A 27,991-nucleotide genomic window follows, 5' to 3' on the forward strand; every position below is an offset into this window, starting at 1 on the left:
ATAAAATTACAATTATTTTAGTAAGATACATCTTAAAATACATTGCCTCCTTTAGGACAGTTTAAAACAGTTCCCTCCCTTTTTGTCTTAGGGCCTTTTTACACTGCACAGCCACAGAGCTATTATTTCACTTTAGCCGTCATGGCAACATTTCTTGGGATGTGCAGTTTAGGGAAGGGTATTAGGAATTCTTAGCCATAGAGTTCTAGTGCCTCACCAAATGACAAACGCCAGGATTTCAAAGGATGCAGCTGTGGCAGTTAAAGTGGAATCAATGTCTTGTAACAGTAAGGTGAAAGACCCTTATGCTGGGGTGAGCAGCTGTTCCTTTCCCTCTCTATGCTCAAGAGCATGTGGAACAAGTGTGGGCACACTGTCATTGCTGATCAGTGGCAAGGAAAACAGCTGAACTGGACACCTTCCCTTACCCTTTGCTCTATTCCAAATGATGCAAGCAGGCAGAAGGAGAAACCTCCCATAAGTACACTGGCAGACTTACACCCGCCAGCACATTGCAGCCCATGTTTCAAAGGAGGCGCAATTCTTCTGGTATAAAGGACTGCAAAGGAATTGCACTTTAAGGGAACCAAAAACAGAAAGGTGGGCCTGCCTGATTTCTACCTCTAGGCTAGGAGAAAAATGTAAGTAAGAACTCTATGTTCACTACTTGCCTTTTATTAAAATTGGGCTACTGCATAGTTACATCAAATAGTTTTTAAAGGCATGTATCTGCTTCTTTCACATCTAGTTTGGTCCTCGGAAATCATGTGAGAAACCTGTTTTCATCAGGTTTTTACCACCATCAAATTATACTCTGATTTTTTTAACTAACAGGTGACTTGTGTATTCATGAATGCGTTTCTGGCAAGAAGGCTGTCTGCAATTAAAGAAGGTGCGGTCAGGCATGTATCGTGCTGACTTTTTTGGAGGAAGGAGTACGAGACAGTTAAACTTTTACTATTGCCTTCCCAGTGTTTTCTCCTTTCAGCATTCCCATGAATGCTGCTGGCATGTTGTCAAATCCTTCAGTGATGTGTTCAGGACACTTTAGTTTTCCCTGTTTAAAAAGAGAGAGAAAAGAATGAAAAAATGGCTTTTGTGAATTGAGTTTTTTCTTTTTAAAATCTAAGAACAAAAGTCAGGTTTAAAAGATCAGCAAATGTAAGCCATGCTAACCTGTTACAAATAAATAAATAGCCTCATGGCACCATTACTCTTTAAAGTACCATGGGACTCTTTCTTTTGCTTTAAATGACTATTTCAACGAAGGCTGAAATAATCAGGAAAGCTGCTGTTGTTGTGTGCCTTCATCTTTCTGCTAGTGTTACCCAAAAAGGTGGGGGGCACTTGGGTCCCCACCAACTGTGTCAGCATCTCCTTAAATGTTGGGGGAATTGCTTAATTCAAGGTTTGTGAGAGGTTGGGTAACTACAGGACCATGTTCACATATGTATGCCAGTACTAACTGTGGGAGGACTCTCAAGTTTGGTGAAAAAAGGTTTTCATTCAGAAATATGAAAAAGTGCAACTGAATACACAATAGCAATTCAAGCAGAAATGCCATATATGGCTAACCAAAATAAAGGTGTGGAAATTAGATAGTAGAGGCTTAAGGATGTAGAGGGGGTGGTATTTACCAGTTCTGAAAGGGAATCCATGGGTGTGTCTCAGACAGCGTCTGAGGGCAAAACAGAGAGTGGAAGAGGCAGTCTGCACACATGTGGTGGAGCTGATAAAGCTGGGGCTGATATTTATATCTGGTACACTAGTCTTGAGGAGCACTTAACATTCTCACCTGAACTCCAAAGAGTTTCAGTGCTTTCTCACAGAATTGACAAAAAGGGCAATTGGAGTACATGGACTTAACTGCAGATTAACAAAATAGTGATTGGATGTAGGACCCCAAAATATAGGGATAGGGAAATTGGCTGAGAACTTGGCAGGGGGTTACGTTGGAGATATAGGGCCCGAACAGAAAGGCCAAAATAAAGCTGCTTGGGGTCACTTTGGAGGTATGCTGTTTAAATGATACATGTGTCCTAAGAGGCTGGAAGCCACACCAAAGTCACGCTCCAGTCTTAAGGACCGGAGCACAGCTTTGATGCAGCTTCTGGCCTCTTAAGATGCATGTGTCATTTAAGCAGCATATCTTCAAAGTGACCCAAAGCAGCTTTATTTTGGCCTGTCTGGGCCCATAATCTTCAACTTTGTCTCCAGTGCGAGAGGATATGCGGAAAGCCAGTGGGGGCAGGACAGAGTGGAGTGATCAGCAAACCCATTTAACCTTTATCTTGGTATTTCCTGGGTCCTTTATTCAAGTTTTCAAGTCAAAATGCCCTTCCCATGAGAAAGCTTCCAAGTGTTTCAAAGGTCATTGTGATTCTCTTAAAGCACGCCTGACATCAGATATGAAACTACAAATCCCCATATACAGCACGGGAGTGGGGGGGGTGTATGTGTGTCAGGTTTCCTAACAGCAGAATGTAAGTATTACAAACAAAATCTTAACCAGCAGCTACTATAGACTGATCATGGGTGGTCCTTCAGATGTTCTGAGCTTCAGCTTCCACAGTTCATTGCTCTTGGCCATACTGACTGGAGTTTCTGGATAATGAAATCCAAAATACCTGGAGGACCAAAGGTTCCTCAACCCTAGCTTTGAGAAGCAAGAAAACACCAAAAATAAGTTAAACTTCATTGGACTTCCTGAACCCTGTTTATTGCCTTCTGATCCTCTCCCATTTTGCATGTGTGATTGACATTTGAGTGATCAGTATAAACTTCATCCAACTGACAATCCACTTACCTCTACCACCAGTTTCAACAAAGCGTTCAGACCTTCCTCCTTCCTGTTTTCCCAGCGTTGGACCAGGAACCCTTCCATGCACAGTTGGTTCATGAGGATTGGCCACTGGATGTAAGGTCCTGGAAGGGGAGAGTAGACAGCCTTAGTGAAATTCAATCTCCAATGACCTTGTATGGGAGCTTCTTGCTGTTGCTGTGTCACGTTCTGGCAAAGCAACCTTGTTCAAGCTTCATTTGTTTCTGTATGCAAAACTACCCCTTTTAAAAACTAGTACCCATTATTTGACTCATCCAGACCGTTTTTAAAAAGAGCAGAAAGTCCCAAGGTTTTGTTCCTGTTTTTTCTGATTTTCTTTTGGAGATCCATACACATTTTGTTTATCCCATAATATTTTCTGTCAGCTCCTGATATGATCAGAGACCATTTATACCAGCTCCCTAGATCAGTTTATTTTAACCCAGGGATTGTCTGCACACACCAAATTGGCCCAGCTTCCCCACAGCCTCGCACTGTCTGGTTTAGATGACGCAGACCTAAATATCTGGGGTAGGTTCAGGCCCAATCCTGCTTGTTTATACATGGATCTGGAAGATCCAGCCCAATCTCGTGGGAAATACCCTTTATCCCAGGATTTAAAAAGGCATGGTTTTGCACAGTTTTCTTGAAACTCCACTGCAAAACGAGGCTGTTTATACCTCCACTGGTTTTCCTTTCCTTAACAGCTGGAAATCCATCTGGGAAGATGTGTTTGAGTCTCGTGTTTTAGGCAGAAACGGGTTGGCTGGCCACATCAGTACAGCTAGGCACGTTGTTTCTGCATTAGATGTGGCAATTGGGGGGCTTCTCACATGAATCTTCAGCTGTTATGGTAAAGAGAGGCGCACAGGTCCCAGATCAGTGCGGGGACAAGTGTCTGAACAGCTACCCCATGCTGATCCAGGAACAAAGCTGTGTGAACACCAGAGCCAGAAAAGCATGGGCTCGACCCGTGCTTTCCTGGCCAATCTGCTCCAGCCCCCAGTATAAAATAAAAAAGAACAGGAACAAAATCTGGGACTTTTCCGTCAGTTTGGATGTGCCCTGAAGTTGGGTTAACTGCAACCTTGTATTGTGGATCTTCCAACCCAATGGCCTACCTCTTTCTTGTTGGTCACACGCTTCCTATTTTCAACCATCCTAATTTCTTCTTGTTACAGACAGAGGCAACAATAACACTTTCTCTTGCAGAAGTAATTTAGGCTCTAATTAACTGTGATCAGGTAATATTTCCACCCTTTTCCTATAAAATCCAGAAATGCTTCCATACTGTGTTCATACTCAGTTCATGTGTGTGTGTGTGTATCATGTCCATGTTTGCCCTGCCAACTTCTTCTGCTATACTTTTATTCTGGGTGGGGAAGAATAAAACAGCTATGTTCCTGTTATCGAAGAAATGGCTGCTCCGCAAACGCTTTGAGGACAGGAGAGATGCAGGATGCCTCAATGATGATTTACAAGCGTAACAGCTATCACACCTTTGTGCTTCAGGAACGCTTCAGGAATGTTTTACCGACATTTTAGCAATGGTAAGCGCCGCCACGTGATAAGAGCCATAAGTCCAGCACTCAAACCACTACTCCATACTGGCTCCTAACAATATATATATATATATATGTACAGGAGTCCTATCTTCTTCATGTACCACCTGAGCATGATGTAGACTGGACAACAAATTCTGGAACTTTCTACCCATGGAAGCAAAATGGTTTGTCCATGCAGTCCCACGTCTGCTCCCATGTATGTGCTGTGGGTTTTTTTTAATGGTGTGCAAGGGGATATGCTCTTGTGCATTCTGCTATGTCCAACCACCCCCATCCCCCACACTAATAGAATTGTCATGTCCTTGAAGGGGCTGTGGTGGTAGCAATGGAGAAAAGGAGGGAACAGGAATAACAAATCTTTCACAGGAACTATGCCACTTCTTCTTTACAGCTATTTCTAATGGACATTTAAAATTCCTTTCCTGAATCAATTTAACGGCTGAGAGCAGATGATAATTTTCTTTTCTTTACACAACCAAACTTTGCCCATCCTGAGAATAAGTGATTGAAGCACGCTAGGCTAAGGACTTTATCACATGAGGAAAATTGGGGATTTAAACAGTGAAAATCACACAATTATGATTAACATTTTCACACAACACCTCATTAAAGTGCCATTATCCCAGGAATAAACAGGCAATAAACAGCAACAAATCATTCACAGGGAAATCCTGTGAATGATTTATTGCTGTTTATTGCCTGTTGGTTCTGGGGATAAGAGCCCTTTAATCATGATGTGTGTGAAATTGTTAATTGCGATTGCATGATTTGTATGTGATTTTCGCTGTTTAAACCCCCAATATTCCCCGTGTGATAAAGTCCTAAGACATGATCTCCTCCCTAATTCTACTGCAGCTCCACTGTTGGCGAGTTTTTCTCAACACAGATTTCCATCTCCAATGCTCTTTCTATGACATCACACTCTCTTAAAGAGCACAAGTCCCATGTTTTAAACAATCTGATCATCCCAAATCTATGGTAAATAAAATTAGCTACAGCATGAAATACAGTGTGGAAGATGAACAATGAAAGAGCCAACAGGTCACCAACAACTCCAGAGATTGTAGAAAGTATTTAGGAATTCTGAGGGCAGTGGCAGTTAATAAGTTTCTCAGTGTGTTGCTCAAACAGCCTGAGGTAAAGGAATATCAAGTTAGGAGTGAATTGCTCAACTGTGCTTCCGCTGGAAAATTCCCAAAAGCTGAAATGCTTTACGAAGAGAAGGCATCTCTCTTCCGTCTCAATACTGACTTCTTGTGGTGTGAAACTGTATTACAGTCAGCCCTCCATATCCACCAATTTTTAATCCGTGGATCCACAGATTGAAAATATTAAAAAATATATAATTCTAAAAAGCAAATCTTGATTTTGCCATTTTATATAAGGGACATCATTCTACTACACCATTGTATATAATGGGACTTGAGCATCCATGGATCTTGGTATCCACGGGGGGTTCTGGAATCAAACCCAAGCAGATCTCAAGGGCCCACTGTATTTGTTTGTTTATAATTGTATCATCAATACATTTAACAGCATCCAACAAGCCAAAATCTGCTGAATGGCCAACATTGGCTACCTTGGAAATGTTTTCATTCAATTTAAGATTGCACATAATCAGAAATATTGCCCTAGGCCTTTACTATTAATTTTCTGGGTTTTACTTTTGCAGGAATCCTAGGGTTGCCAGAGTGAAAATTTCAGAGGCTCCTGTACATTAATGGATGTGTGGAAGAGAAAATTTCAGCAGTTGTTGCTTGTTGTGAGATAATAACGAGTTAACAGCAATGCCTGCTGAAACTCCCTCTTCTATACAACCATTAAAGATACAGGAGCCCTTTCCAGTTTTCACTCTGACAATGCTAACAAAGAAGATTTTCATACCAGTGCTTACCATGGGGTAAGCACTGGTAAAACGCCAGTAAATTGTTTAGGAAGCACCTGTGTCTGAAAGCCTTACGCACTAACTAAACGTCTGAGAATCGTTCCCTTGCCTCCAGCACCCCTGAATTGTTCAGGGAGCAGTCATTTCCCATGAAAGGAAACTTTGTGTTCATGGAAAATGACTGCTCCCCAAACGATTCAAGGATGCTGGAGGCGCCGTTTTACCAGTGGTAAAGCGCTGGTATGAAAATCTTTAATGACTCCTTATTTCCGACACCTGCTTGTAAGAAAAATGTAATTAACTCCTGTTAAAAATACATCTGCTCCATCAGTACAGATGTGAATCTGCACTCATTGTCTTCTCAAAAGCAGTTATGAGTAATTTAGCTTTTTTTTCCCCTGCTGCAGGAAAAAGGCCATCAAAAACAGCACAGCAAAGAGTATTCACAATTCTGGACTTATTCCGTGCAGAATTTGCACGTGGTTGTGGTGATACACATAGGAGATTATCACACACGGTCTGGAATGTCGCCCAAACATCATCAAAATGAGGTGGAAGTGTCACGGAAACAGAAACGTTATCATCATGGAATCGTCAGCGGAGAAGCTCTTTTCTTATTATTAACGGATTAATCCGTGAATAAGAAAAGGGCTGCTTCCCTGATGATTCCATGACAATAACACTTCTGTTTCAGTTTAGGCGTGCCAGGCATGATCACACTGTGAGGCTTCCACCCCATTTTGATGATGTTTGGGCAATGATGGTGCCACATGTGATACTCTCCATAGCTACAGGAATAACCAAATTCAAATTTTGTGTAAAATCCTTCTTGACCTGTTAAGATTTTCTTTAGTGCAAGATTCTTCTTGTTGGAGTTTTTCAAGAAGCATGTTTTTTGAACATTTTTTTCATATTTTCAAATATTCTTTCCATCCCTCTCTGTCAACCACATCTGGGTTGCTTCCAGAGCTGGAGCCATGGCTCAACACTATAGAATTCTAGGAATTCCAGTTTGTTGTGGCACCAGAGCTCTCTGACAGAGAAGGCTAAATATCTCACAAAATTACAATTCCCAATATTCCATAGCATTCAATCATGGCACTTAAAGTGGTGTCAAACTGGATTGTTTCTGCAGTGTGGATGCAGCCTTTGGAAACTTCTTTTTTGGAGTATAACATTGCACACTTGAGGAATGAACTTCTGCATTTTCTGGCAACAATGTGTTCACTCACAGAACCCTGCCATTGTAGCTGAATGGTGGCATTTCTTTTGTGCTTTTATAGGTCTGATTTGTGGCACTTTCTCATTTGTCATGTCCTTCAATACAACTGCAATGTCAACCTCCACATTATAGGCAAGCATGCTGCTATTTTAAATTTTAAGGATTGTGTTTTCACTTGAAAGATTCCTCCTGCAACTTCAGCATCTCTTGAATATGGCAATACAATCTACATTAACAGGGGTTAGAGACAAACTTCTCACCCACAAAAGTGGAAAAAACATTAATATAAATAAATATAAATCACAAGCGCATTTTTTTTACCTGCCAGAATACTTCTCTAGGAATTTCTAGGTCTTCCAATGTGACCTACCAGGTCAATTTCCGCTAAAAGTTGACCATGTTGGAGGACCCAGAAATTCCTACAGATAATATTGTATATTAATCAAATCATCAAATCTGAAAAACAGAAACCAGAGAAGGTGAAGAGACAACTGTATTACTGAAGGAGAGCTTCTCAAATATTGTTTAAGCTTGAATCCTTTTGGTCCAACTACAGCAGACCTATGGTCAGCAATGGAGTCAATAGATGACACTATCAGTACAAATCAGGCCAAAAGATCAATTCCTATTCTGACAGAGATGGTTGCTAATTACTGTTTTCATGTTATTTTGGAATAAAAATGCAGCACCATTTCACTGTAAAAGAAACCGAGGAAAATGCTGAAAGGGAACAAATAATGAAGTCCTCCCCCTACTATGGGAATAGGAGTTAATACTAAGGGGTAATTTATATATAAGTGAGTAAGCAGTGGCAAGTGCCTCTCTGCAGATATCAAAACCAGCCAGGAGAAGGAAGAGAATCAATGAAGCTACTGATACCCATTAGCCAGTTCTTTTCTTTTGCCCTGGCTTACATCCATTGAAGCCAGTAATGAGATTACCTTAGAAGAAATACCTAGGAGCTTCAATAGCAGTATTAGCCCACCATGAGACACTGTTCTAGGACATTTCTATGAGGGTTTTTAAAAGGTAGCTGACATGAAAAGTGTTCACTGACTATGCAGTCTCCCACCAAATTTCACTCATGTCACTCAAACCAAATTCCAGAATTGGTCTCCATCCCTCGCTCCTCAATTTTTACTAGTTACAGTCAAGCCTGGTCGGGGTGATCCAGCAGTTCTATCAGTTTTCTCTCCTTTCAAAAGTTTTGATGGAAAAAACAAAAAGGAACTGAGTTTTGGGTTGTTTTTTTTTCTTTACCTTGCTGGGGTTCCTTGTCATTGTACAATGAGATCATGCCACACACAGCTATTCTCCCAAATTTTCTCATCTGGTTCAGAACAACGGTGGAAAATGCTCCTCCCACCTGAGTAGACAAAGACAACCACTAGACTTCAGTCAAACATAAATAGTTACTAAATGTATTATAGTCAATGAGACAGTAAATATCATAGTTTCTAACCTGCTATCAGTAAGTACATTTTAAGCTTTGTTGTTGTGGTTATGTGCCTTCAAGTCATTTCTGACTTACAGCGACCCTTATATGGGTTTTCCTGGCACGATTTGTTCAGAGGAGGGTTGCCACTACCATTTAAATATAATTTTAATAGTAATCAAGTATGAGTCAAGGAATTTTCATTACTAATGAGTGCTGGCATTTGATTTGTTAATAAAGAGAATTAACACATTCAGATACTAATCAATAAAGTGTGAATGTGGGGAAACTGTATTTGTTGATACAGGTTCAGTCATTCTTATGTAAGATGCTTGGGATGAGAAGGGTTTTAGGTTTCAGGGTTTTTTTTATTTTGGAATATTTGAATATACATAATAAGGTATCATGGAGATGGGACCCAAGTCAAAACAGAAAATACATTTATGTTTCAGATACACCTTATAAACATACCCGAAAGCTAATTTTACGCACAATATTTTTTAAAATTCTGTACATGAAAGAAAGTATGTGTACACTAAACCATCAGAAAAGCAAAGGCGTCACTATCTCAACCACCCATGTGGACAATTTTGGATTTTGGAGTATTTTGGCTTTTGGAATTCTGGATAAGGGATACTTGCCTATATTGAGATTTATGATCAAAAATGATTAAAATAAAAAAGTAACCTATTATATGTTGTCTATGTACTTTTCATTGTAAGAGCTCAGTCATACCAGTGGTTTCAATCAGCTGCTTTGACTCAGTTAAATTCTTAATAGACATGGAGAGGTCAAAAGGGGAGACCGGAGTGTATGAGAAGGATGGAGAAGTAAGAGGGTCAGAGGAGAGGAATGGATGTCTGGACCCTTGGGGACAGCTAGTAATATGGATTATCCAGCACAGCTGCTATGAGGCTGGAGGAAACACCAGTCAGATGTGGAGCTAGGATCCCAGCAGGGAAGCAGCAAATGGCTCCAGATGAAATGAGACTGGTAGGGCACATTTACATACGTAGGTTTAAAAAAAAACAACAGAATTCATTGTTAATTATTTTGATTGACACCACTGGGCCACACTACCTGGACGTGTTGTATTTGAACATCTGTTGAAAACAGTGAGAAGACAAACTCCACATGAACACCTGGAAAGTACCCCCCTCTCATCCCACAGAAGTTGCCCGCTCCTGTTATATACTCTGCTTCCTCCAATGCAGTTCTAGTCATGCTTTGATTAAATTACAAACCAGACTGATGGTTTTATCAAAAATGAGATTCATAGTGTGCACGCACAAGCACGCACACACACACAAATCTTTGCTAAGTGTTCTCAAAAAAGTGCTGGGCAACAACACAGAATTTTTCTTTTTACACCCATTCTCATCATTTACAGCAGTGGTTCCCAACCTTCCTAATGCTGTGACCCCTTAATACAGTTCCTCATGTTGTGGTGACCCAAATCCATGAAATTATTTTCATTGCTACTTCATAACTGTAATTAAATAGGTGTTTTCCAATGGTCTTAGGCGACCCCCATGAAAGGGTCATTCGACCCCCAAGGGGGTCCCGACCCACAGGTTAGGAACCACTGATTTACAGGGAAATGTCGTGAAAAGTTTTACATCTCATGGGTGAGTATGTAGCCACAATACAGAAATAAAGCAATTTGACACCACTTTCACTGTCATGACTATTCTGTGGAATCCAGTGTTATGTAGTTTGATGATGTATTGAGCTGGATCTGTCAGAGCACTCTGGTGCCTCACCAAACTGCAGATCCCAAGATTCTATAGAATAGAGTCATGACAGAGTAGTGTCAAACTGCCTTATTTCTGTGGTGTGACCACATCTTGAGATGCTGTTCAATATATGTAGTTCCACCACCACACCCGAGACACCAGTGCCATTCTAGTGCAGAAATGTTCACCTTCATTTTCATTCAAGGGAGGGAAAGGGAAAAAGCCTGGTCCCTATGCAAAACAGCCTTTAAGGCAGATCAGCGCAAAGCAGGCAAACAGAAAGCATTCATGTAAGGAGTTATGAGATCAGGAGTTACGCCAGTGTAATGTTCCACAGGACTCTAGTATGCAGGACGATGCTCCATATTCTCAATTCACTTCACTTTAACCCCTCCCAAAGTCTGAACTCCCATTTCAAGGAAATATGCAATATGGAAGCTTTTATGGGAGCTAGGAGGAGGGTTTCAAGATCAGACCTTGTGCCAGGGGGAGATCCTCTAGGACACCCTCCCGGGGTCACAGGATTGCAAGCCTAAGTAAATCCAGACTTCTCCAGAAAGGACTAAAGGATCGGGTAGTTGCAGTATTTGCTGTTGTAGTTTTCTTTTTTTCTTTTTAAGAATATTGGCCAAATCCACATGGGAAGTTATGAATGAACATCTGTGACTGTTTTGTATCCAGGATCCCTTTGTGAAAGTCCCTCAAACCTCACTGCAATTGATTGGGGGGGGGGGGTCTGTTCTCCTGTTGCTCTGGAAGGAGTTGATTGATATTTCCTCCCCACAACCATGTGAGTAATCTCCGGTGTGCAAGGAAGAACTGCAACAGGAGCCCTGCTTCTGCCTATCATCGCTCATTGGAAGAGGTGGGAAAATCAGTCAACTGCTTCCCAAGTGACAGAGTAAGACACCCCCATTGATCACAGCCCTTGCTGTCCAGTAAGTGAGTATGGGGAGGGGTTTCTCTTCTCCTGGACTATTTTCTGGCCATTCCCAGCACCAGTAGTGAGATTTATTCCCTCTCCTAAGTGGGCTTGTTTTTCATTTTAAAAGAGATTGGAACAGTTATATTCCCTTCTCTTCTTCACCTTTCTACTTAGTAGTGTATTTTAAATTTAAGGGTTATACTGCTGTAGTGCCATCAATGAAATGGCACTTTTACACTAATGTTAAAAATTTGTTCTTCAATTTAGAGGCGAAAATATGCCCTGCAACCTATAGGACCACATCACAAACCATGCCCTAGCTTCTTCTTCTTCTTCTTCTTGTAAGAAGTGCACTAAAGAAGAGCAGATCCAAGAAATCACAAGAATCAGCCGCTCAGAAGATAAAATGAATGGATGTGGAGTGTAACATGGGCACACAAGTAATTTTGTTGTTTCCAGTGTTAAGTAACAGAGTAAAAAATCTTTGCTGATCTACTGTAGAAATCTTTTCTGTCCACATCAAAGCTTCTGTTGCATTGTGCTGGGATACCCTCAGGTTCCTCCACTACCAAGGACTGTAGCAGCTTCCCTTTGTCAGAGCAAAGTCTGTGCATACACAGAACTTTGCCCTGCCAAAGTCAACCCAATGGCTCTCAACAAGGTGAGTCTGTTTTATGATCCATCTCAAGGGCAGCACAGAGCACTGCTCAGTCTGAACTTACATTATCAAAGTAGCAGTCATAGCCCTCTGGGGATGCTTTCTTCAGGGCCTCTGCCAGGGACCCCACTGTCTTATAGTTGAAGACTTCATCAAAGCCAAGTTTTTTTAGGAAGGCCACTTTCTCTTCAGAACCTGCACAGCCAACCACTTTGCAACCCTGCCAGATCAGAATAAATGGAAAATATAACATATTTGTGTCACTCATCAGGCTCCTGGCACTTTAATAGGAAGCAATCTTACAAAATCAAAGAAAGCTACCTTACATGCCACTAAGAAACAAGTTTGGCAACTCTTCTTACACTCATTCATTATCAGAGTACTTAGGTTCTTGGATCTCCTGAGTGAGCAAGTTCACACTCAAGGTTACATGTGGTGTCAAAATCTAGTGTTGAGTGCTGTATTGTGTTAGGATGGGATGACATGAGAAGAACCTTCCCCTCTAATTCTCTGAGTCATCATATGGGCCAACATTTCAGGTGGAAAGATATGCCACAGGATAAAGGAGTAGATGGGGGCAGAAGACTACTGCCAAGCTTCAGGTGCAATAGCACACTCCTTGAAACAGCCCCCATTGACTGAGGTTTGTGACTGAGAGCATATACCTCCTCAGTTACAACAGCTTCACTGGCCACCAGTCTGTCTCTGGGCACAGTTCAAAGTGCTAATTATGACCTCAAAAGCCCTACAAAAGTGTTGGTTCATGATATCTGGAAGAATCTCTTTCCCCATGTGAATTTGCCTAGGTTTCTGAGATCTCTCGGGGAAGGCTTTCTGTCAGTTTTACCAACATCACAGGCAAGAGCCTTCTCAGTGGTTACTCCCAGACTGTGGAATTCTCTTCCACAGGATGCCAGTCCAATCTCTGGTCACCTTCCATCAGCAGGCAAAGATCTATTTTTTGCCCATTAACTTGGTGGCAAGGAAGGGTCTTTTAATGGGGATTGCTGTACATGTATCTCATTGCTATGCTTTAAATGCTTTTCAACTGTTTTAAAATCAATGTTATCTCAGCTTGATAGCTTTTAATTATTAGATCAAGTACACAAAATGGTACTCCCTACAGATTTTGGACTATAACTCTGATAAGACCGACTCAGCATAGCCAATGATAAACAATTGTGGGATCTATAGCCAAAAACACCTAGAAATGTTCCTCAGTCCTAGTTCACATGTTTTTGCAACCACTTACCTTTAATTTAGCAAGCTGCCCTGCTACAGTGCCCACAGCACCAGCTGCTGCATTTATCATGATGATCTCTCCTGGTTTCAGGCGGCAAATCTCAGACAAGGCAAAGTAGGCAGTAAGCCTGTGAAAAATAAAAAGGCAACCATTTGTTCATTAAAAAATTTCTGACAGGTTAAAGTTGCTGCCACACTGCATAAATAATACAGTCTGACACTGTTTTAACTGCCTCCGCATCCTATGGAATCCTGGGACCTGTAGTTTGCCCTCTGACAGAAATATATAGCATTGAGCCATGGTAGTTAAAGCAGTGTCAAACTGCATTAATTCTGCAGCGTAAATGCCACTAAACATGTGTTTGGTATACATGTCCAAATGACATTGTTTGGAAGGAGAGTGAACCACTACTGATCAGATCAAAATGGTCAAAGACACAAGACAGCTGAGCAGCTCTGCTTCTACACAGGAGGGGGAATTTTGATATGCAGCTTTTGCACCCACCTGAAGAGCCTTTTTTACACAGCTTATCTTTTCTCCCCTTTTTGCCACTGGCGCTCTAGCATTTCATGTATCTCTTAAACAGAGAAGGGGGTTGTTTCATTTTAAAAATTTATTTACAATTATAAACAGTAACACAAAATCAATACAACCAAAAAAGAAAAACAAGAGAAAATACTAAAACAAAACCAGCAACATTGTCAATCAAGCAAAGGAAACATCAGATGGCATTCTGTTAGTGATTTATAAGAGTGCAAGTCCCAACTTATACTATCATAGCCCACTTTTGTGGTCATTGCCAAGGTTGGAATTCTTCACCAAGACCACACAAGCACCAAACCCCTCCAAACCCACCTTTTAAGTGATGTATCACTCCCAAAATGGCCATTTCTGCATAACTGGAGAGTCAGCAGAGAAACGTTCAGCTATTCTTCTGTAGCTGCAAGTGCTATAAGGACATAATTTGCAGGGGTCTCCCAAGCTGCCTTTTGTAGCATGTCCAGCTACAAGAAAACAGCTAGATATGTCTCTACTAATCTCTCAGCTCTTCAATGACATGGAAATGGCCATGTTTGGGAGGGGATGCATTGCTTCAAAGGCTGGCATTGCAGGGAGAACTGGGGAGATGTAGTACATACCAAACATACATCTCCCAATGCAAGAGGAAAGCCACTGTTAAGTTTAGCCCTATGCAGTAATGATTAAACCATATTCCTTTAAATACATATGAGAGAGACAAGCCCAAATGTTTGTTGATGTGATGGTGGAATACAGGACAACTCTTAATCAGTTATGGATGAAATAAAAGGTACCAAATTATACAAATATGTGGGTTTTTTTAATTCCTTGAGTATGAGCCAAGAATTATAAAGTGTGTCTTCCCATAAAAATTGTCCTCATTTCCCAAAGAGAAAGCCAATTTATCACCAAATTTGGCTCAACTCCCTGAAATGCTAATTCAAGAATTTTTCAGGCCTGTCTTACTTTGTTCTCCCCTGAGCCTAAGTTAAAGGTTTTTTTGTTTGAAGATCCCTCATAAACCTGGAGTACTGCTGGGAACGGTGGGTTGCCTGCAACTGCCTCCACCCAAATATCCAGGTTAAGGGCCATATGGCAGAGCCCAAAGAGGAAGAAGCTACCAGAGCATGGAAGTAACTAGCCACAGACAACATGTTACTGGTAATTTATTCATTTTTGTCATAACTAAAACATAAACAAAAATGACTCATGATCTGAGCAGGCGTATGGGTGCCTCCCCCCAAACACATAACTAAGCCTTCTGTCGCTCCACAGAATTAATGCAGTTTGCAACTGCTGTAACTGTCATGGCTCCATGTGCTGGAATGTATAGTTTGTTGTGGCACCAGAGCTCTCTGACAGAGAAGGCTAAATATCTTACAAAACTACAGACCCAGAATTCCATAGCACTGAGCTGTGGTCATTAAAGTGGTTTCAAACTGCATTAATTTTGCAATGTAGATGGAGCCTAAGAGCCTTATCGCATGAGAAAAGAAAGCCAAAATGGAGCAGGAGACTAACTTTCTCTGTGCCTCTCCACATGCTCTACTTCCGTTCTCTTCCAGAAAGAAACGGTCATAAAAGTGTGCCTTTTGTCATACTGGAAAATCTGTTTGACAAAAGGCATACTTTTATGACCGTCTCCCTTGGGAAGAGAAGTGTTATGATGGCATGTAGAGAGACATGGAGAAAGCCACCACTTTCCCGCTCCGTTTCGGCTTTCTTTTCTCATGCAATAAGGCTCTAAGTTACATTACAACTATAATATAAAAAGGGATAAGGATCAACTATTTTATCCTCACAATACCTACACTAGATTTCTCCCCATTGGAGGAGAAAACAAATATTCCTCCACAGTATTCTTCTCATAGTCAAACATACCAAGATGCTGCAGAGGAATTATTCTGCTAAAGAAATGTTGTTGTTGTTGTTGTTTTTTGTTCAGAAAATAGGATTCCTGCACGGGAAACAGTTTTTATGCAAAAAAATTAATAACAATGACCATGTGTTTTTCTCTACAGAATAATTCCTCTGCAACACTTTGAGATGTTTGAATACTGCAAGAAACTTGCACAGAATTCTCACTAGTCTATTATTCCTGACTGTTGGTAAACCTGTTTTTCAATTCAGGAATGAATTATTATAAATATTATTTCCATCCCTAGCGAGAAATAACTTCACTTTTTCAATACAGCTGTTATAGTTACATCTATAGTTACAGGGCTGTGTTCTTACTTCTTAGGAGTGTTTTACACTGCAGGTCAGTTACTAAAACTAATTGGTATTGCTACTTTTAGTCAGCACAACCAAGAGCTACTTTGAGAGTGGGAAATAATTACTATAATAAGTTGCCAGGTTTTGCTCTGTAAAGGTAACTACTTACTTCTAAAAATCAATTCTACAAGTTCTGGAAGCCATGTATATTAAGTACATCCAATGCATGGATAAGTTATTTTCTAAAACTACAAATCCCAGTCGCTATACTAACTAGGAGACTCTGGAAACTGTACATTTTTATCATAACACAATGAAGCACACTCACCCTGGCATGCCAACTGTTCCAAGAGCCAGAGATCTGGAAAGATTTTTTGGCCAGTTAGGAGGCATTAATGATAGGTCTTTGCCATCAGAAATGAAATGTGTCGTCCAGCCTGCCTGAGCAACAATGTATGATCCCACTGGATATGAGGGATTCTTGCTTTCCAGAACCCTGTAAACCCAGAAAAGAAAAAAGCAGGCACACATAAGCCAACAAAGATACTATTGCAAAATGAAAGCAGCAGGCTTGATAAATGCAGGAGCACAATAATGCATAGCAGGATCTGGACTGGATGGCCTTTGTGGTCTCTTCCAATTTTATGATTCTATAAGCCATTACTCAGCCCTGGTGGCGCAGTGGTTAAATGCCTATACTGCAGCCAATCACTCACAAACGCAAAAGGGCTGAAGCTCGACCAGGCTTGCATCCTTCTGAGGAGGTTACTAAAATGAGTACCCAGATTGTTGGGGGCAATTAGCTTACACTTTGTAAACCGCTTAGGGAGTGCTTAAGTGCACTGAGAAGCGATATAGAACTGTACTTGCTATTGCTATTGGTACCCTTCTTTAAATTACTGCAGAGGTTCCTGTACTGAGTTATCAACATGCTACATAATGCTCTTGGTACTAGGACAGAAAATTCTCATTATACTGCTAGTCACTGTGCTCAGTGGTAAGGTCCATGCTTTGTACCCAGAAAGTCCCAAGTTCACTCCCTGGTATGCTCACATATAGCTGGGAAATGTAACCTTTGTTTTAACCATACAATTAACCTCTAAGGATAATTTTCCCAGTCAAATCCTAATTCCCCACATACAAAATGAAGGTGGAGCACTTGAGAAGACAGGAAACGAACCAAAGAAAATCTTACTTTGCAACTTGAGAGCCAATAACTTTGTCCCCTTCCTTCATTTTAATCTTACTGTATGGTCTGAAAATAAAAACAAAGAAAATCAAGAAAATGCCTGTACAACAGTGGAGACACAGACATTTAGTTAAACTGAAGCCTCATTGATTCCAATTGTAAATAAGTAAAGCCATGGTTAATTTGTCCAATTGTTTCCCGTGGAATTTTAGGTCACTAAAACTAATCCAAGACTGTTTTAAAGTGGAGTACATCTTAGAATCAGCCTTTCACTATTATATTTGTTTTATGTTTGCGCATCATGCTAACAATAAACACTTGGGTTGATACATGTTTTCGTACACTTTACTTTCTGATTTCATCTTATGCTACATGCCTCATAACTGCTAGCTGACCAGAATAATGGTCTTTTTGTGCAATTAACCACAGCTCAAGAATGGAAAAATCACTCGGATGAATTTTAATGGCCTGAAAGATAATTAAAATCTGTAAAGGGTATGCAGATGAGGACTTGGTAATCGCATGTGTGGTTACAAATAAGTGGCCTGCAACTTGGCAGTAGGAACCAGGACTAGACAAAAATGGAACTGAATAGCAGCTTAACCCTTGGAGGATTAAAAGCACATGCATCCTGGACAGCATGTGCAGTTACAATGTCTATGTCTTCTTATTATTTTTCTATAAGGCACTGCTCTCGTAGCATTTGAATTCTTCATAAGGACCAAACTACATATTAAGGATACATTTACACTGTAGAAATAATGTAGTTTGACACCACTTAAACTGCCATGGCTCCATCCTACAGAATCCTGGGATTTGTAGTTTTGTGAGCATTCTTTGGAAGCCCTTGTAAAACTAAAGCCCCCCACCACCACTCCCTTCTCCTTTTGTGTCGTGTCTTTTTAGATTGTAAGCCTGAGGGCAGGGAACCGTCCAATTAAAAAGACTGTATGTACAGCGCTGTGTAAATTTACAGCGCTTTATAAACAAAGGTTAATAATAATAATAATAATAATAATAATAGATCCCAGGATTCCATTGGATGGAGCTACAGCACTTATAATAGTATCAAACTGCATTATTTCTAGTGTAGATACACCCTAACATAACTATAATTCTGACCCCTTACAAACTGCCAGTCTATCCTGGAAATCTAAATTGCCCCAAAACCCCATTGCTGCCCCAGCCAAGATCAATCTCTCTTGACTGCAGTTTCAGCTATGGTTAGAACTGTTCAATAGCTGCCTTGGATCCTATTTTGGGGGGAATAGGCTGGATAGTACAATCACTAACTAAATAAATAAAATAAAGCTGAAACAGAGTTGGGCAACACCTGAGGACTGGGATTTTCACTTAGGGAACCTTGCAGGACCATGCCTATTCCTGCTATGACCCCAGATTTCTTTTTTTCACTAGTGAGCCCCTGGTTAATCTTTCTAAGAGGAGGTCTTTCTTTCTACAGATCCTGTGATAATTTCACTATTCTATGTTCAGCTTCCTTGGGCTGCTTCAGGCGCAAGAGAGGCCTTCTTGCAATAACGAAATAAACTGGAAGTCAGCTTCTCATTCACATCTTGACTGAAAAAAGTTATTCCTTGGGCTTAAAACAGCCTGGATATGTGGAATTGCCTACCAATTTCTTGTAACTCCCTCATGAAAGACGTTGTTAATGAGAAGACAAATATTAAGCCATTACAAGAAGACGGACCTCGTCATGCAGAGCTCTTCATTTAGAATGTGTTATTTCAAAGGATAATTGATTTTAAAAGGTTAATACCTCAAGTAGGGATCAACACTGAGGAATACAGCTTCAAGTAGCACTTCTGAAACAAAGAAGACAAATTAAAGCTCAGACTACTGTACCTTTGAGATCTACTGCATGATCTGTCTTTTATTTTTCTTTTAAAAATAGCCATGTGGGGCAAGAGAGTGCATTGGTTAGGTGCACATGTGCACACTCATGAGAAAAGATGTCAACCCCCCTACTGGCCATGATCATTTCCAAACCATGCCAAAAATGGTACTGCCTTCCATGGGTGGTCTGGTTAGTAGCCTTCCTGCACTCTTTCCATTAGTTAAGATCTTCTTGTTTAGGCAAGCCTTTGATTTGGTTTTTTAAAATCTTATGATGAAATAGTGTTTGTGGTGGCATGGTATGTTTTTATCTTGTATGTTTTAATTATATTTTAAATTTATGTTAAACTGTTTTAACTATCTGCTTTTAATAGTATGATTTAATCGTTTTCTTTTTAAAAAACTTTTGTAATGTAACATTTCAACCGATTTCTGTTTTAAAATTTTGTAAGGCACCTTGGATCCCTTGCTGGAAGAAAAGAAGGGTATAAACTGAATACATACATAAATAAAATGTTTCCTCCCATCATTGTGCACTTCAGAGACTGTTTCAAGTAACTTTGATAGGATTGCATTCCAAGTTTGGCAAAGAATTGGAATTCAAACTCTAGTCAGGCTGTAAAATTTTAGCCATTTAGTAACACACCAGTTGCTAGTGTGAGGACCAATGAAAACCAAATGCAAATGAAGATGCCAGCCACAGATGCAGGTGAAATGTCAGGAATCATTTCTTCCAGAACATGGCAACATAGCCTGAAAGCCCACAAAAAACAACAAATGTACTGTTTTACATGTAAATTACATAGTTTATTCATTTTAATTTAAGTACTTACTGTAAGCATTTATTTTTGTGTAAGGGCACTGTTTATTTTCTCTTAGGGTGTTTAGTTACCAATGAAAGGGCACTATGCACTTTTTCCATCTTTTCCTCCATGATCAGATTTTTGTATGTATTACTGAAAAAGAAAAAAGTATGTGGAGGGCAAAAACAGCAGGATCACAAGTAGAAGGCGATAGTTATCTGATCTGCCTCTCCCTCCATATAAAGTGCACCCTTCTTTTACGCGGGGATCCATTCTGGACACACACACCCCATGTAAAAGAAATTGCGTGTATGCTTCAGCCCCATTACAAGTAATGGGGCTCATGCTCGTGGTGGTGCAGCGGTGCATGTGCACCACAGGCGTGCATGCCAGTGTTACTTCCGGTGCACAGCGCTGCTTCTTCTGATGCTGCTTTCAGCGTATAATGCGGGTGCACTGTAATTCCAAGAATGTAACATGGCCTGTATGATCATAAAAAAAATCATTGGTAAGCACCCTTAGAATAGTTGATGTGTGAAGTAGTTCTATGAACCAATTATTTGAGTGCTGTGGTGGTAGTGGAGAATTAGTATATTTTGTTATGATGAGAGATTTGAAAAGGGACAAATTAACAAATCCACAGAATTTTTCTGGGCAAGTCTAGGAAAAGGCTACCTCTTTTTCTTTTTCTTCTTTTCTTTTTGTTTCTTTTGCTTTGCTAACTTTTCACTTCTAAAATGCAGATATTGAAAAACAGGGCTTTAGAAAGATACTGTTTTGGGGTGACTTCTCCAAGAACGGCCATGTTTGGTGGAGGATTTAGGGAGATGTAGTGTCCAAAAGTTCTTTTCCAGGTTCAACCAAAACCTGAAAGAGCACATCCAACATGCAAAGATTCTATGTCTACAACTACTCTGAAACTCAGCCAATCAATTAAGTTTATTGCACAGCCCCAAGGACATGATGGGGGTGGAACGAAAGGGAGCGGGATGGGAACAGAATGGGGCAAGGGAAGCATTTTACTGCACACCGGAATGCAGCCGATGCCGCCGGACACGCCTCTGAACAGTTCCTGAATATCACCTCCTCCAGGACAGATCTGGAATGGAAATGTTCGGCGGCATTGGTGGCATGCGGTAAAATACGTCCCTTGTGCTATTCTGTTCCCATCCCGCTCCCGTAGTGTATATATACTATTAAGAGGGTTGGAGAGGGATTGATTGTCCTCTCTTCCTCATCTCACTCTCCTGGGACTGGCTGTGCTCAGTAGCTCATGGGTGAATAAACTTACTGCTCTTACTTGAAGACTGGACTCTGTGGATTCTTATAAGATTGGATTCCAGCAGCAGACATCACACTCTCATTCCACCCCCATCACGTCCCCAGGGGCTGTGTGATAAACTTAAATATCTGAATGCACTGAAGTAAGGGCCTCCTAAAAGACTGAAGTTTTAATGGAAACAAAGGCGGGGTACAGACCGCCCAAAAAGGGTCGTCTGCCGGCGCCTTGTTTTGCCGCGTGAGGAAGCCGCAGTGGACAAACCAAAAAGCGGGTTCTTTCTGCAGCGCCCTTGTGACATCACAATGTCACAAGGGGGCACAATGTGCGGACATTAAGCGTGTCATGTCAAAATGACAGCGCCCGTGTGTACAGGGTGCCGCCATTTTGATGCCCTCATCACGTGCTAGGGGTGAGGCACGTATGGGCGGTGCACCCTTGGCTAACCCCTACCACGTGACGAGGGCACACTATAGGCCCGTTTGTCCAGGGCCAAAGAAAAGCCAAGCCAGTTAGCCTTGTTATTGTTGCTGATGTATGCCTTCAAGTTGTTGTTTTTTACTTATGGTGACCAAAAGTGAACCTATTATGGAGTTTTCTTGGAAAGATTTATTCAATAGGGGATTTTGCCTTCGGTTTTCTCTGAGGCTGAGTGTGTGACTTGCCCGTGCCATGTTCAGCCAGGCTGAGGATGAGGAGGATGAGTTTGAGCCCCAGGGGGAGGTGGAACCTGAAGCTGAGCTGGGTCCTAGCTCTGCTCTGCCAGCTCAAGCCTCCCACCAGCAGAGATTCCAGGCACAGAAAATATGGATGAGCAGGATGCTGAGGTACCTATCTTTAGCCAGCAAAGGTCTGAAAGGGTGCACCTCTGCCAGTCCAGGAGGCTTCATGAGAAACGTGCAGCAGTTGGGAAGCACATGTGATTGGGAATTGGGTAATATAAGCAAGTACAGGACTCTGAGCTTCCTGGAGAAAGCACATTTCTCTGACTCCCTTGGACTTTGTGGCTCTTGGATTACTGACTGACTTGGACTCTCTGGAACCTTTGACCTCTGGACTGCCTGGCTAAGCCTGCCTTTCTGGAACCCTGGACCCAAGGATTGCCTGACCTTTCTCTATTGGACACTGAATTGGTACTTTGACACTGTACTTTGGTTCTTGTATTTGCAAAGACCTTTTGCTTTCATTATAAAGCTCTGCTAGGCTGTGTGAGATGTTATCAACAGTCTTGGCAGCTTTCTCAGACAGCCCAAAGTTTTCATGGCTCAGCAGTGAGTTGGTTTCCAGAGTCACAGTCCCATGCTCAAACTACTACACCACCCTGTCTATCAGTGATAGCCATCTTTTATTATTAAGTGTGTCACAAGTCAAGTACCCAGGGAATGTTTATTCACTGGGTTTCTGATCCAATTCAGGCATGTCATTAACTGTTGCTGCCTGTTCCATATGCAGCACTTCAGACACACCCAATTCTATGGGTCCTTTTCAACACCCCATTGTATTGGCTACTGTTTGTCAAATCTTTGTTTGATATTATTAGAGATAGAAGATTAAAGTATACTGGAGAAAGGAAAGTAGAAGCTTGGAATTTGGGTTGGGAATTCCTGTTTGAGAAGGTTAAAGGGAATACGAAGTACAACGAAGTCAATAATGTAATTAAATCCCACATATTGAATGTTAGGTATTAATTGTAAACAGTACTGATTCTAAACTCTATAAAGCCGTACAGGAGGGGGAGTAGGGAATGGGGCATATGCAACATTGTATATATGTTAAAATAATTTAATAAAGACTTAATAAAATAAAAAACAAAAAACTGATCTATAAAAAAATCTTTGTTCAAACGTTTTTCAAAGGATTAAGCAACAACTCTGGACCTGTTTACTGAACAGGAAAACACACGGAGTTTCTCAGGAAGAAACAGGTTCAAATGCTATCAACTGACAGTTTTTTCCTAGACAATGAAATTTCTCAAAGATATCACCACAGAGGAGCTTTCTAAATTCATGGGGCAAAACCTAGTCACTGGACTCACCTGTTTGGCTCATTCTCACAAACATTTGGAGTACAAAACCCAAGACACATTCTTCTTACCTCCATCTTTCAGCGGTGGTAATTCAGCCACTTTTAGTTCAAAATCGCTTTGCTTAGGAAACCCCTCAAAGTGTTTCTTCAGGATCCATGTTTTTGCACGCACCATCTTCCACTGCCTAAATGATTAAACGACATCACCCAATATTATATTATAAACTGCTCAGCAAGTTTGTACCATACATACTCAACTATAAATTGACCTCATGTATAAATTGTGGAAAGATTTTGGGGCTCAAATTATAGATGTGGATATGACTCATGGCTAAGTCAAGGTTCAAACCTAGAGGCATGTAACAGGATCTAAAAGATGAAGCACAGGAAAACAGTGCCAAAGAACTTACAAAATTCCAACAGGCATAAATGTTTGTGCTTTCCCGAAAAGGCTGGATGGATGAGAGAGAGAAGGGGATCAGTGCTTCCAGGACAGATTACACTCTTGCCTTTCATCAGGCAATGGTTTCATCTTTAAAAAATAAGAGTTAAAAGTACAGTACAGTACTTACACTGACTCATGGTAAGTCAACTTAGTTTTTTTCAGTCAACTTTTTGACTAAAATATCTAGCCTTCTGCAGGAATATATACTATAATTCTTCCAACAGAATGGAGGAATTCTGGGGGAAAGGTTGTGTTTTCAGGATTAGAAAAGGAAACACATGGCATCCGCAGAAAGACTCATGTTAATTTTCTTAATCATCTTCCTCAACAAGGGACAGACATCTCCCTTGCAGTTGTGTGTGTGTGTTTTTCTTCAAGTCTGTCCACTTATGGTGACACTATTAATTTCATACCATTTTCTCAGGCAAGGATTACTCAGAGGTGGTTCTTCCAGTCTCTTACTCTGAAATATAGCCAATTAGTAGAGTTTATATTCCTTTTTGATTACCAGCCTTACCCTTTGACATTCAGGCTTCATGACTGGGAGAGTATTCTCTGAGGGAAGCAGGCTTCCAAAGATTCATGAAACAGGGTACTGACAGCACAGCCTAAGTTAGCAAATCCCAGGCTGCATCTGCACTTAATACAGATTGATTCTGCTTTAACTTCCTTGATTCAATGCTATGGAATTCTGGGATTTTTAGTTGTATGCAATCTTTAGTTTTCACTGTCAAAGAGCTCTGATGCCATAACAAACTACAAATCTCAGGATTCCACAGAATGGAGCCATGATAATCAAAGCAGTGTCAAACTCAGTGCTGGAGAAAAATAATAGAAAGAAATCCCTTAAGTTATGTTGCAAAGTTCCCAGTGCATTTACCTAGCTGGAACTTTTCTGTCAGAGCCAAACACGTGTCTCGGCACTGAACAGGGACGGCTTGGCGCTGGGGGACGGAACGGGGCCCTTTTGAGAACGATTTGCTGTGCGATAAAATCCGTTTTTTCCAGATTGCGCGTGGCTCCAAGTGCTCCCTTCCAGTTCTCAGAATGGAGGGGGAAAGGAATGCAATAGGCTTCAGGATCAATCTTCCTCAACTTGGCAACCTTTTAAATTGGTGAGATGCCATGTCCCACGATCCCCACCTAGTTTGCTCAGGAGCGGTTAGAGCTGCAAGCCAACACACCTCTTAATACCCACCCCAACCACAGAAAGGCAAATGTGCCCAGGCGATTCCTCTCGCTTGCCATTCAATGCTGCAAATCCAAAGAGGCTGAAAGGAACCCTTCCCATAGAGATTAAACTGGCATTAGAAACAGTTAGCAGTTTACAAAGAGAGCTTGAGTAACAATACAGGCTGTGGTCATAGCATGCACCTATTCTCTCTAGTTAGGTTCCCCTTTTCACCACATTTTTTAAAACAATGCTAAGAATCATCACCATTGCAATTCCAGTTTCAAGACTCCTCCCAAAGAATCAAAATTTGGCAGTGCCACCTTATGCATATCTGTTCAGAAATAAGTCTCAACAAGTAGAATGGGGATTATTCTCAGGTGGGTAAGTATAGGATTAAAGTTTAAACTATTTTTTTTATAAAAAAAAAAGCTGTTATCAGCCATTAGAACACAATTCTCAGCATCTATTATGGACCACCTAAATGCCTGGCAAATTGCCATTGTTTAACGATTGATTAATTAACATTTCTTTCTATCTGATTTTTGAACAACATGAATCCACTTCACAGGGCACTGTCATTTTATGTAGCCAGTAAGTGCAGGTCAGCATGACACAGCAGTATCACAAAAACGACTGTTGTAATGCCTGTATCACAATAATATACACTGCCAAGGGGTTGTACCTTTTATTGTTGCTATAACAGACTGCTGGCAAAATGGATTATTGCACTCTATGATACATACCCCAAATCTGTTCAACAAGGTCAGGGATCTGCCAGATCAATGACATGGGGGCAAAGGGAGCACAATCTTGAATGAAGCACGAAGTGCCGCATAAATGTAAGCTCCCCAGAGAAAGGTGTGCTTATCACTGAACAATGTCAACATAACACAGTCACATATTTCTAAAGCAGACCAAAGCAAGATTGGCTTCATAGAGGTATTTAGTTGCTAAAGTCTGCCGTTTTCTAGGGATTATGGGATTTATGTCCGAGTAACCATGCCTACAGACTGTACAAGGGGGAGTGAGGATGGGTCTAATGCAAATCCCATGATTCTGTAGGATAGAAACATGGCAGTTAAAATGGTGTCAAACTGCATTATTTCTACACTATAGACCAGTGATTCCCAATCTTTGGCCCTCCAGGTGTTTTGTACTTCAGCTCCCAGAATTCCTGACTGCTGGACAAGGTGGCTGGGGCTTCTGGGAGTTGAATTCCAAAACACCTAAAGGACCAATGTTTGGGAATCACTAGTCAATACTGTAGAAATAATGCATTTTAACTGCCATGCTTCTATCCTACAGAATCGTGGGATTTGCAGTTTTGTGAGTCACCAGCACTCTTTGGCAGAGATCTTATAAAACTACAAATCCCAGGATTCCATAGGATGGAGCCACAGCACTTAAAAAGTTGTGTCAAACTCCATTATTTCCAGCGTAGATGCACTCTGAATCTCTTCCTTCACGAGTCATCCAGCAAAGATATCAGACACTCCGCATTCTAAACAACTCTAACAAGCAGAAAGTCCTATTGACTTAAGTCAATAGTACACATGGCTACAGTTAAAGAATGTCATTCATATGTACATTGGCTGCATCCACACTGCAGAAATAACCAGGTTTGAGTTTAACTGGTACTCCAAATAGTCTTAGAAATAGGTCCTATTGAGCCCAGCAGGAGCTACTGTATAAGTCTAGAAATTTTAGTCAAAAAATTGACCCCAAAAAATCTGAGTCGGCTTATCCATGGGTCAAAATAAGTACTGTATTTAAACTCTCATAAAAATAGAAACCATCTCCTGGTGAAACGCAAGACTGTAATCTTCCTGGAAACACTAACCTTCCTCTACCCTCTCATTCATCTATCCTTCAGTGTGAACACAAAAAGGTATGGCTCCTGCAACTTTGTAAGTTCTTTGGCATTATTTTCCCTTGCTTCATCCTTTAGATCCAATTTAAATGACCCTAAGTCTTACTCTCAACTTATCCACAGTTAATATCAAAATCCATCATTTTGGCCCCTAAACCTGCCCTCAACTTATACAGGTGATCGGTCAACTTATAGTTGAGTATGTGCGGTACTTCTGAATAAATGCATATAGGACTCAGCTACAGTGGAGGAAGGATAGAGATTGGTAAGCAAGAAAGGATCCCCAATAATAATAATAATAATAATAATTCTTTCTAAGCATGTAAAGTTGTTTTGCCAGGATACCTACCGTTTTGGTTAACTATCAAAAATCCACCACCGTCCCTTCTGCCCCTTTTGAAACTGAACAAGACAAGTGTCCAGTTGTCTTGTTGAATTGGATCAAAATTCAGGATAGTATAAAATCATTCTGAGCTGCATAAAGAGTTCCTTTGTTTTGTTCTAGTCAAAGCTCAAAAACAAGCTAACAATCCTTCCTTATGTACTTTGCCTGAACTGCTCATTGAGTCAGATCAGGAGTGGGGAGAGATCAGCTGCAAGTAAGGAGATGGTTAAAACAATCCAGGCATGCCAAAGTCAATTAACTCAGGAGTTAGCAAGAGTTAAAGACACAGACCACACATTACAACACAGTTGTTTCCTTTCAGGGACAGACAGAACAGTTTTAAAAGAAGGTGTTATTCCGGATCTTCTCTGGAAGCAAGAAGGTGCAGACAGGTTGCAGATACTGCGACAAGAAAAGTTATCTTCAAAGAATCTGTCAGGCATTTGCTGTGCAAGAAAGTTTTTCATGCCAGAATCCTTTCCTCCTTAACAAAGGAACTCTGGGCCTTTCCCATAACAAAAAGGCAGTTTGAAAACTCCTACAAGACTAAAATAGGCTCCAGAAAAGGAACTATGAGATACCTCCTAGTTCAAGTTGCAAAATCTCCTGATCCTCCCATGGCCCTCTACTCACCTGTGTGTGCAACCTAAAAGTAAAAGTCTCTCTTGCAACCAGCTGCTTCTTTCCTTAAGGATATTCTCCTCTGAGCCTGGAAGGAAGTTGCTTCTTTGAAGCCATTTATAT

General features: G+C 40.9%; 1 protein-coding gene across 2 annotated transcripts; it reads right to left on the reverse strand.

Annotated features, from left to right (window-relative positions):
- On the reverse strand, window positions 1-27,979 carry LOC149323193 (prostaglandin reductase 1-like). Of its 2 annotated transcripts, none has more exons than XM_089510335.1 (10): window positions 27,212-27,810; window positions 23,443-23,558; window positions 19,190-19,235; window positions 17,419-17,478; window positions 16,552-16,719; window positions 13,500-13,617; window positions 12,312-12,467; window positions 8,754-8,859; window positions 2,807-2,925; window positions 1-1,057 (listed from the first exon to the last, which is right to left on the reverse strand). In XM_089510335.1, the coding sequence occupies exons 2-10, from the start codon at window positions 23,546-23,548 to the stop codon at window positions 947-949; spliced, it is 990 nt and encodes a 329-aa protein (XP_089366461.1). In that variant the 5' UTR covers window positions 23,549-23,558; window positions 27,212-27,810; the 3' UTR covers window positions 1-946. The 2 variants fall into 2 exon arrangements, with proteins under 2 accessions (XP_089366461.1, XP_089366452.1); XM_089510326.1 differs by lacking the exon at window positions 27,212-27,810 and adding an exon at window positions 27,881-27,979 and having other exon boundaries at window positions 2-1,057.
- Between the last annotated feature and the right edge of the window lie 12 nt (window positions 27,980-27,991).

This window comes from Sceloporus occidentalis, unplaced genomic scaffold (genome assembly GCF_023333645.1).
Source record: "Sceloporus occidentalis isolate IW3139 unplaced genomic scaffold, rSceOcc1.0.p SCAF_1, whole genome shotgun sequence".
NCBI lineage: Eukaryota > Metazoa > Chordata > Lepidosauria > Squamata > Phrynosomatidae > Sceloporus > Sceloporus occidentalis.

Bases quoted from the DNA above. Each gene is read 5' to 3' on its own strand.
- LOC149323193 (XM_089510335.1), bottom strand. From the start codon at position 23,548: ATGGTGCGTGCAAAAACATGGATCCTGAAGAAACACTTTGAGGGGTTT. The intron at 13,618-16,551 runs GTGAGTGTGCTT...TATTTTTCACAG, and splicing joins GGAACAGTTGGCATGCCAGG to GCTTACTGCCTACTTTGCCT. The intron at 1,058-2,806 runs GTAAGTGGATTG...CTTTTTAAACAG, and splicing joins TGTTGAAACTGGTGGTAGAG to GGAAAACTAAAGTGTCCTGA.